Source organism: Zonotrichia leucophrys, chromosome 2, assembly GCF_028769735.1.
Source record: "Zonotrichia leucophrys gambelii isolate GWCS_2022_RI chromosome 2, RI_Zleu_2.0, whole genome shotgun sequence".
Classification (NCBI taxonomy): domain Eukaryota; kingdom Metazoa; phylum Chordata; class Aves; order Passeriformes; family Passerellidae; genus Zonotrichia; species Zonotrichia leucophrys.
In genome coordinates, this window is record NC_088171.1 from 104312477 (window position 1) to 104323096 (window position 10620).

At 42.9% G+C, this 10620-nt stretch overlaps 1 protein-coding gene across 2 annotated transcripts; it reads right to left on the reverse strand.

Annotated features, from left to right (window-relative positions):
• Positions 1 to 2400: 2400 nt before the first annotated feature.
• On the reverse strand, positions 2401 to 9497 carry LOC135444367 (myosin regulatory light chain 2, smooth muscle minor isoform). 2 transcript variants are annotated; one of them, XM_064705929.1, is made up of 5 exons: positions 9300 to 9418; positions 8450 to 8485; positions 4271 to 4468; positions 3940 to 4101; positions 2401 to 2901 (listed from the first exon to the last, which is right to left on the reverse strand). In XM_064705929.1, the coding sequence occupies exons 3-5, from the start codon at positions 4452 to 4454 to the stop codon at positions 2729 to 2731; spliced, it is 519 nt and encodes a 172-aa protein (XP_064561999.1). In that variant the 5' UTR covers positions 4455 to 4468; positions 8450 to 8485; positions 9300 to 9418; the 3' UTR covers positions 2401 to 2728. The 2 variants fall into 2 exon arrangements, with proteins under 2 accessions (XP_064561999.1, XP_064561998.1); XM_064705928.1 differs by lacking the exon at positions 8450 to 8485 and having other exon boundaries at positions 9300 to 9497.
• Between the last annotated feature and the right edge of the window lie 1123 nt (positions 9498 to 10620).

Below are 10620 nucleotides of genomic sequence, written 5' to 3' on the forward strand. Positions count from 1 at the left end.
ATGAAAATAATTTTTCATCATAAGCTTGATCTGGTGTGGAGCTTGGAGACTGTTATATATGAACCCCAAGGGAGAACAGATTAGGTTCCAAGATTTTGGCTGCAAAAGGCTAAGGCTAAGTCATCAGAATTTTAAGCTGTTTCAGTGACCAAAGTTATTTTTATTTTTGGAAGTGAATTATTGATGACACATCCCCACAGCCCTCGGCACGCAACCTCAGCTGTCACATTCCTCCCTGCCTAGCTACAAAATGCATCTGATGCTCTTATATGGTCTCTTGGCTGGGGCTGTTGGCCTTGGAGCCTCTCAGCAGTTAAGGGGTTTGTGCTCACTTGCAAGTTAACTGCTCTCTTAAAATATAAAAAACCAGGGAAACTGGAACTTGGGAGGTTGTCATTATAGTCACACACCCTTGGATATTCTTTCTCAGTAATACATCTTCCTGAGCAGGTATCTTCACCTCTGCACAGTTCTGTCTCACCCTCTACTCAGAGGGAGCCTGCAAGGGACAAAACGGCTACACCCCACATTTCAGCTGGCTGGTCAGAAAACAAAAGCAGCAGTACAGAATATTTTTGAAGTGGACAATTTCCTCTCAAGGAGGATACCAGGTTCTCTTTTATGTAGTTCATACTTATGATTTTAAAATTTCTACTTCGAGCAAGAAAAATCTAGCTGGTACACCTGCTGCTTTCTCAGTGTAACACAGCAGCACCTAATATTTACAGAGAAAACAGGATCAGGAAAAGAAGGTTTTAGGGATCCAGGGTTCCTAACAACAGTAAATTGCTCTCTGAATCTAAATGCCATTTAGACACTCAAAGGGAAAAAATATCTTACATCTGTTCTTCGAGCAGGCATGTATGCACACAGTACTGAATTGCAGCAGTGACAAGATCAGTCTAAAAAAGTGACAGCATAACTTGTTCTCCAGCCTAACATTACATGGCAACGTTTCTACAAGACAGCTTCCTAAATCTCCACTCTCTCATCTTTGTCACAAGGGCACTGCTGGTGAAAACCTCCATGCATACTTGTAAACTACTTCCTAGAACCTTGCAGGTGTCACATGGAGAAATAACTCAGCAGCGATTACTGAAGACCCCCAAGACAGTTAAAAAGCAAACTTTCAATAAATGAAGCAGCCGTGACAACTTAAAGCAGTGTAGAATATAATGTAGGTAGGAAAAAAAGTGAGGGTAAGTTTGTTAGCAGATAAAACACAAAACTGGGAAAAGAATGGTTGAAAACTCAATTTTAATTAAGCCCGTAAGTGGAAAAAACGACCCTGGAATAAAAAAATAAAAAATAGTCCAAGTACGCCAACTGAGTATACTTTGTCAAGTTATTTACAAACCTGAAGCCAGAATATCTTTCAGAGTTGCCATATGGGAACACATGCAAGATTAAGTAACCAAGCCTTCATGCTATCACACATGGAATGAGACAAACCCATATTACAGGATAAGCTGTCAGAGCCTTTACAATCCCTTGTGCTGAATTTCTTCTCCTTGGGGTCTTAAGTTGTGTGATATAGCTGAGGGCAAGTTTCTGGATAAGAGGTCATTGTTTTAATTGATAAATACATAGGCAAAATAAATTCTCCTCCTGCTTTCTAACTTGCAGTAGCCAAGAGAATGAGGCACACAGAAAAGCATGGTCAAACTAAGAACTAACAGAACAATCCTCCTGTTTTCTTTGTGTTTGAGACATCAGCACAACCAGTTCTGAATGACTAACTGTGCTTGGTTAAAAGCCATCTTGCCAATACATCTGAGGAGTATGTATATATTTTAAAAAGTGAGAGCAACTTCACCACCTATAGGTTTTACCAGTTAATTCTCAGAATGACTTGGTCACATTCTCACGTGCAAATCAATTAGCTGTAGAAAAATAAAGCTTTGTGTAGTTTTCTGGCCATGTATTGCTGTTAATTAGTGCCAGCACAGACTCTTTTGCTCAAGCTTCCTTCAGCAGAAGGGAAAAAATATGCCTAATTCCCCCTTACTTAGCAAAGAATGCCCACTTTGACATGAAAGTACTGCTAGAAAACTCATCAATATTAAAAGGAAGCAAAAGCTGGGCATGGTATCTGCTTAAGAATCAAATGTTCTCTACTAGCCATGAGGCAACTGTAACAGTCTTCCCTAACCATTTATTTGGTTAACTACTTACACAGTAGTCAGATCCCGCTTCAAAAACCTGAGATGAAAGACTTCTGCAGATGCATTTTTAAAGATGCCAGCAGATGCTGCTAGGAGCATTTCAGAACAACTCTGTGACACTGAACAAAACACCATGAAAATGAGTTTTCCAGCTTGACTTGCAACTGCAAGAAAAATACAATGAACGCACTTGCATTTGTAAATGTGTAATAGAAATTTCATTCTTCACAAAAGATTTTGAGGTATTTTATCTATATAGCAATCTTTATTTCAAAATGGCATTTATTACAAAAATGTAAAAATCCAGCAAAACCAGAAATCTTGAGATTATTTTCCTGGACTATCAATTCCAGGGAATGTTTTTCCTGTAGCCTTTCCCTCAAAATATTTTCCCTGCTTCCAGTCTGATTACAGGTGCAAATGTGCCTAAATGGCCTGGAATAGATAAATATATTGAAAAAGACAAAAGCTTTGGAGCTAAATGCATGCAACAAGTTCTATCAGGAAGAAACCATTAAAAATAAACATAAATGTAGAGAATGTGCAGGTATCCAGGGACTTGCTCAGTCATCCTTGTCCTTGGCTCCATGTTTGAGGATGCGCGTGAACTCGATGTAGTTGAAGTTGCCCTTCTTGTCGATGGGGGCCTCTCTGTACAGCTCATCCACCTCCTCATCCGTGAACCTGTCCCCCATGGTGGTCAGCAGCTCCCGCAGGTAGTCCTCCTGGATGAACCCTGGAGCACAGTGCAGGAGGACAGAAGAGAGTTTTTACATTTATCTGCTAATACATGCGTGATAATTTCTTTCTTTGAGTTCTTTCCCTCAATTAAAAGATACCTACAGTCTTCGTCTGCCAAATGAAAACAATACCATTAAACCCTATCACTAAAATTGCCAAATAATTACAAGTATTCAATGAAATCAGGCATCTTAGTTTGAAAGGTCTCACTACTTCAAATAAAGACCATTATATGCTTTACCTGTGGTGTTCTATAGAATATAAAAAATTATCAGCATTCATATTGGACATTCTTCCCAACAGCAGGGCTACACTCCCAAGAGTACCAAGAACCTTCTAACTCGGTATTTTAAAAATCACAAAAGGGTTCAGCTTACCTTGAGACTTCTTATTGAAAAACCACAAAAAAAAGAAAGTAATGGAACTTGACTATTAACATTCAACAAGTGCATGAAACATGGGAAAGTTTACAACATTTCAAATTGATCTTAAATCACTGGTAAAACTAAGATTTACCAGATTGGTTGCAAAGAATAAATTCTTGGCGTGGTTTATTAAACAAGGAGGCTTGTTTAACTTGTGATTGCTTTTATCATCACTCCTGTGAGTCACACAAGAATTTTCCTGCATTCATTTCCTTCTCCTTTTAGTGCACCTTAACAGAGGGAAGGTGGATATATGTTGCTGACTGAAAGGTTCTTCACAAAAGCACAACAGCTTTGAAAACAGTGATTGCCCTCAAAAAAGCGGCCCCAAAGGTGAATTTTAAGTTAGGAAAAATTAAGATCCTGGTTCCCGATCAACATCTTTTATACTTTCTTCTGTCTTGACCAGAATGAACTGCCAGAAATTTGAAATTTCTACAGAGACTGAAAAGGCAAATTTAGCACGAGGATACACTCATGATTTTCAGTTTGCAGAAATTAAAATTTTCAGAGTTAAAAAACTGATCACCACTTCTATGAAGACAAGTATTTGTTGTTACAGAAGTAAGCAGAAGTAATACATGTGCACTGTTGTTTCACCCACGTACCTGTTGCTTCTTCATCAAAACAAGCAAAAGCATTCCTGATTACATCCTCTGGGTCGGTGCCATTTAACTTCTCACCAAACATGGTGAGGAACATGGTGAAGTTGATGGGGCCTGGAGCCTCATTCATCATGGCATCCAGGTATTCATCCGTTGGATTCTTTCCTACAAATAAAGGGATTCATACTCGGTTTAGCTTTCAAACTGAACAAGTAATGTCAACACAAACCGAGTGTAACACAAACTGAGACACCCCTCATATCCCAAACTCAGTATTTTGATTTTTGCAGCACAAATTTGCTTGGCAAGCATGAATAGAGGAAAGGGCCATTACCAAGGGAGGCGAGCATGTCGTGCAGGTCCTCTTTGTCAATGAAGCCATCCCTGTTCTGGTCGATCATGTTGAAGGCCTCCTTGAATTCCTGGATCTGCGACTGATCGAACATGGCAAACACATTGGAAGTGGCGCGCTGAGGGCGCTTCTTGGTGGTCTTCGTCTTTGCTCTTTTGCTAGACATGGTGGCTGTTGGTTCTAAGGAGACAGAAATATATCCAAGATTTAGCCTTATTAAATCACATTGCAAGTTCCTGGGGTAGAGGAACATCAGGCTTCATATGCTTTTATGGGCATAGACCCTGAAGTACACATCTATTTCAATATCTCCTGCTCCATTTTCCTTCATACTTCACTTGCTGTGAAAGCATAAAGCCTTTGAGGATTGAGGGACCAGCACAGTAGGCCAATAGGAGGCTATATCAAAAAGCTCAAATCAAATCAAAGCTCTTGAAACTCACACAGTGCTTGTGTTGCTGATTCAATACTCCACCTGCATCTTCCAAATATAAATACAACTACATATGCAGGAATTTGCGAGGCACTGTTGACATAGAAGGTTATGTGCTGGTAAACTAGCACAGTGGTTAAATAGATCAGACAGTATGCTAAACTAACATTTTGGTGGAAAAAAAATGTATTTTAGGCTCTAAATAGCATTTTGTTAGACTAGCTACCGTTGAGAGAGAGAGACAGCACCGACTTCACTCAAAAGTTCTACAGTGCTATTCTCTTAGACAGTGGAACTACTACACAACACATGCAAATGCCAACACTCTTTTTAGAATGAATTAAAAGGTAAGATCGCTACAAAAATGTGAAGACTGTTACTTTTAAGCTACCAACCCTTAGAAACATTTATATGTTTTTATAAATTTTCACATATCACAGGTATACTAATGTTACTGTTTCCCTTGAAACTGTAATATGAAGAAATAAACATGGTAGATTATTATATATTATAACATTATTACATTCAGGCTACAAGTGAGGCTTTTAAATTAACTCCATCTCTTTATCTGGAAAGATACATGTAGTGTTCCAACTAAATGTATGACAGCACAAACTGGAAAAGCTGAGTCATTCACCGAAAGGCAAACACAAAGTCCTCAAGACTGCTTTCGGATCAGAAGTTAGACCCTTTTTAATGTTGTTTCCAAAAGTCTCATAACCTCTGCTTGCATTAGCTAAAACTGAAGTGTTATCTGTACTGCTAAAATCCCTCATAATGCTCAAAGTGTTATGCAAACCAAATTCCTTCCTTCCTTGACTCTGAATTTACAGAAAGCACCTGTAGCAAAGTGTCTCCTGAAAGAAGAAAATTTAAGCTTCACTAGTAATTGCAAGAATATCAATATTCTGAAATCTACACTAAGTATTAATTTTATAACTTAGAAACAAATCATCTGGTCAGAACAGCAATGCTAACTGGAGACATAGCACAGTTCTAACTGTTTCTCAAATAGTTTTGTCAAAGATAGAATATTTTCTGTTAGAGTCCTGAAAAGCAAGACTGAAGTCACTAACTGGGATTCATCCTTAAACAAAAAGGGAGTAAAATTAAGCAAAGTATACAATCAACCCAATATGCAGACACAAAGCAGTTATTTTTGGTTTTTTTTTTTTTTTTAACTAAAGGGAAAGACATTTTACCTTGCTTTGTATTAGATACCTGACAGGGTGTACCAAGCATCTGGATCATAAAAGGAAATTCCATGGTTATGTCCTTCTCAGTCTGTCCACACAGACAGCTACTGATGTCCCCTGCTAATTCCACACTTTTAAATCCTACGTGCATCCACAACGTTCTTCTGACGTACAAAACAAACCATTATGTCCCGAACTAAAAATAGCCCCTGAAATGTAAGTGCGCATCGCTCAACAACGCAGACGTTCCCTCTCGCCGCTGCCCTCACTAAGCACCAGCTACCCGAGATGTCTGGCCTCCACAACACTGCAACAAATAAACCTCAACTCTTGACTTCCAGATACTTATGCTGACAGCTGACAACAAAGGTAGTTTGCTTTCAAGCTGCAGCCAAGTGTTGTGCATAACTTTGGTGGTTTTCTTACCGCTGTTAAAAAAAACCCAGGCAAGCTCTCATTTGACTCTGGGTTATTGATTAGAAGTTCCAATACTCAAAATAGAGCCAAACAGCATCTTTTAATTACTCTTCTCTGAAATAACGCAGTTTTCAGGATATGGCTCATTCAAAGTAAACAAAAAAATTTACATCTGCACGTGCTGATGCCAGCCAAATTAATTTTTGCCTTTTTACTTTTATATATCTCCATATTCTTTACATATATATTTGCAGCTCTGTAGCCTATTATTGTATTGATAGCTAGCATTTACCTACTCTATTAGAAAGACAAAATACATGCCCCAGCAGCTCTAAGGCCTTGAGGTTACATTATTTTGGATCCCAGGACAAAACGGCTTCCTAACATTTCATAAAGTTTAGTTCATATCTAAAGGGGGGTTAGAGGTGTTCAGAAAAGGGGAGAACCAGGGGCAAATTATCTCATCACCTCTGCCTCTAATTGGGGATTCTTGTCAGTGATGCTAATTTGCTGTATGTATGATGTACAAGAAATGATGTATCCACTTCTTACAGTATGCACCTTCAGCGCTTTTTCATCCTGCATGTTGTGCACCATAAGGATCTTATAATGGTCATCCCTTTTTATCACCTGTGTCTGGCTTGTAATTCTGGGATCAGTGAAAAGGCATAAGTGCTGCAAAGGCAGTGCTCACAGCAAGCCACTACATGCAATTCTCTCACTACAATTGAATCCTAAGCAAGAGGAGGCAAAAAAGCAGGCTGTCAGCACATTCTTTTTAATTCTGTTGAGAAGACTGACCTATCAGAGTATATTTTACTAGAAAAACAAAAAAAAAGTGCCAATGCTTTAACATTCTCTAAGTTTCTCTGAATCAGACTTGGGAACTCCTCCAGACCAAAAGAGCTGCCAGCCCAGGTACAGAGAAACATCAGATCTCACAGGACTGCAGTGCCCTTCAGCACAGGTTTGCTGCAGCTATGCCTGAAACACTGGCCTCAGCTCCAGGAATCTCTGTTAGAAAAGAGGGTGGTACTTTTTGGAACATGTTCAGAAAACTAAAGGCATCAATCCAGTTAGCCAAAGAGAACAATTTGATTTAAAAGTTCCAGAAGTGCTTGCACTTTGTGTTACCCAACAAAAAGATCCACATTTATGCCAACACTTTTGTAATTGAAATAGGGTTAGTATAGGCTGGAAATAGAATTTCAGTAGATAAAAAGTGGGAATACTTTGCATTAGATAGTGCAAGTCATGACATGCTGGTTTAGTCCCTGTTGTTTAGTACTGTGCTGCACTGAATGGTCTGGGCCCTGTTTTGGAAGCTGTCCAAGAAACTTCAAATGTAAGACATTACCTGTGAGACACATCATAAGGTATTTCTTAAAGTGCAACCTTTCTCTAGGAAGATTTTCACATATTAAAAGAACAATAAATAGGTAGTAGCAGCACTGTGCTGCTTTGTGCTGCCTGTATTGCCATTTTTTCAGCCACAGTGGATATCAAACCACAGAAGCACAGAGAATCATCTTGTGGTCCCTTCCTCTGGGAAAGTGATAAACCCTTGAGGAAAAAAAAAAACCCAAGCAACTAAAAATTTTGAACGATGCACTAAGCTGTGAAAATTTACAGCCACTAACAATGGTGCAAGCTGGACCTGCTCGGAGGCAGTGACCAACAGTTATGCTTTAGAAAACACTCCCATGTTTCAAAATTGTGACTATTGTAATAGCTGCAAAATCTATTACTGAAAAAACCAAATTACCACACAATAAATCCCCAAACCCGTAGCCAAGAAAGTCCCTGCATGAACTAAGATAGAACATCAAACTCAAAAGTCAGCTTCAAAGCTAAATCCCAAGTTCTGTCCACATACTCAACTGCAGCATCACATACAGTCACATATCCATCACAATCTGGGTGCCAACAGGAAGAGATAAGAGTCAAGTGTTCTCCAGCAAATCTGTGTCAACGCTCAATAAAGAGCAGATTATACTTTACGAAAGCAAATTAGCAAAAACCAAACCCTACGCTGTCCCACCCAGTCTTAAAAGCCACTTTAACACACTTCTCACTAATAAGCTTCCCAAAACCCTTGTACAGAATCACACTTGCCTCAAAATCCAGCGCCAGTGAGTCAACACAGCCTGTCTGCAAAAGAGAAAACAAGGCTCAGAGGTGACCTTACCACTCTCTACAACCACCTGAAAGTAGGGTGTAGCCAAATGGGGCTCGGCCTCTTGTCCCAGTCAGTAAGTGACAGGATGAGAGGACAGTCTGAACCTGTGCCAGGTTTAGGTTGGACATTAGTAAGAACTCCTTCACAGACAGGGTGATTAGACATTGGAATGGGGTGCCCAGGGAGGTGGTGGAATCACCATCCCTAGAGGTGCTCAATAAAGACCGGACGTGGCACTCAGAGCCATGCTCCAGTTCCATTGTGGTCGGTCACAGCTGACTCGATGATTTCAGAGATCTTTTCTAACCTAATTGATTCTGAGAGCCGGGGAACCACCGCACGCAATCCCCTGGGCGGCTCTGGTTATTCCAAAACGTGAGCAGGAAGGGACAGACTCAGGCCCACTACCCCATCCTCTCCCGACCGCAGCAGGTCCCAGCCCTGCTCCTCCCATGCTCGCACAAAGCCGAGGAAACACCCGCAGAGGGCTCGTTGTGGCCGGGAGGCAGCCGAGCCCTTCCGACAGGAAGACAAACACCTTTTAACACCCGTTCCCTGAAACGATGCACAGGGAGCTCCGGGCCCCGCGACCCCCGGAACCGGGGTCTCTCCCAGCTCCAGCCCGCAGGACGGATCCCCGTCCCCGTCAAGAGCAGCATCACCGAGCCGAGGCCCGAGGAGAGCTGCGGGGGGCGACGCCGCAAGCGACCCCCAGGCCGGCACCGCCCACCCCTCACCGGCGGCCGGCGCAGACCCGCGGGCAGCGAGCGGAGCCCCCCGACTCACCTGGTGGCAGGAGACGGCACCGGCGGGGAGCGGCTGGACAGACACTTCCGGAGAGCGGAGCGGCCGCCGCCCTGCCGGGCAGGAAGGAAGCTGTGGGCGAGACCATCTGCGCAGGAGGGGAAGGTGGCGGCTTGTCTCATCGCTTCCGCGGTCGGGCGCCACGAGTCGTGTCGGGAAGAGGACCCACGTGTTTCGTGTTTTTAGCCTGTATGCTCTGCCTTCCTTGAAGGAGAAAGCCAGAGCCATGAACTCAGCTCCTCAACCCTGTGTGTGCGTTATCTCCCCTCCTCCGGGACGCGTTGGTGCAGCGCAGTGTGGTCACCACATTCCACGGGCGAGGGGCGGAGGCAGTCGCGCGCCTGCCCTTGTAAGGCAACGGCGGGAGTTTCCTGGTCGCGCCGGTGGGCGGGGCCATGCCGCTCGCCCCGCCCCTTCCCTGCCCCGCCCCGGCTCTGGGCTGGCCGGGGGATCCGTGGGGTGTGAGGGGGAGCGGTACCACAGAGCCACTGGGTGGGCAGGCCAGGAGGGACTCAGGGACCGCCATCTGGTGCAGCCTCTGCTCAAGTACGTGGCACAGGATTGCATCCATACGGTTCTTGAACATCCCCAGTGAGGGAGATGCCAAACCCTGTCTGGGCTGCCTGTTTCAGTGTGTGGTCACCCACACAGTAAAGAAGTTCCTCCTCATGATCAGGTGGCACTTCCTGGGGATCTGACTCCTTGGCACCACCGAGAAGAGCCTGGCTCCATCCTTTTGACTCTCCCTTCAAATTCTGATGAGATAAATAGAGCCAGGAGACCTCCTCTTTTAAAAAGGCCTTCATTAAAAACAACTCTGGGTGGGGAACCCGAGGGGTCGCGCACACCGCCGCTGCTACCACAGGAGGAAGCTGAGGAGAAAGGGGTGCAGCTTTGTCTCTCAGGAGAATGAGAGCTGATGCTGGCTCATAGATTAGGGGTGTCATCCAAGCTGAGTACTATTAAAATTATGGTGACAGGACAGAATCCAGCTCTGGCAATGGTAGGTGATTTCATGTGGTTCTGCTGGGTTAAAATCATAGTTTATGTGCTGGTTTGTTGTTTTTGAGAGGGTTCATATAGTACCAACAGCCTCTCATTTAAATTCAGTCCAGGTGCAAGTGCTTCTAGGAGCAGGTGAAGTGGTTCCTGATGGAAAGGGATACAAATACAGGGTAAAATAGTAACACTTAACACTAAAGGCAAGTCCCAGAACTCTAACATTCAATATTCAACAACAGACCGACACTTCAAATTAAGACCCTATCAACTTCATCAACATCAACTAGCAATTTACCACTCT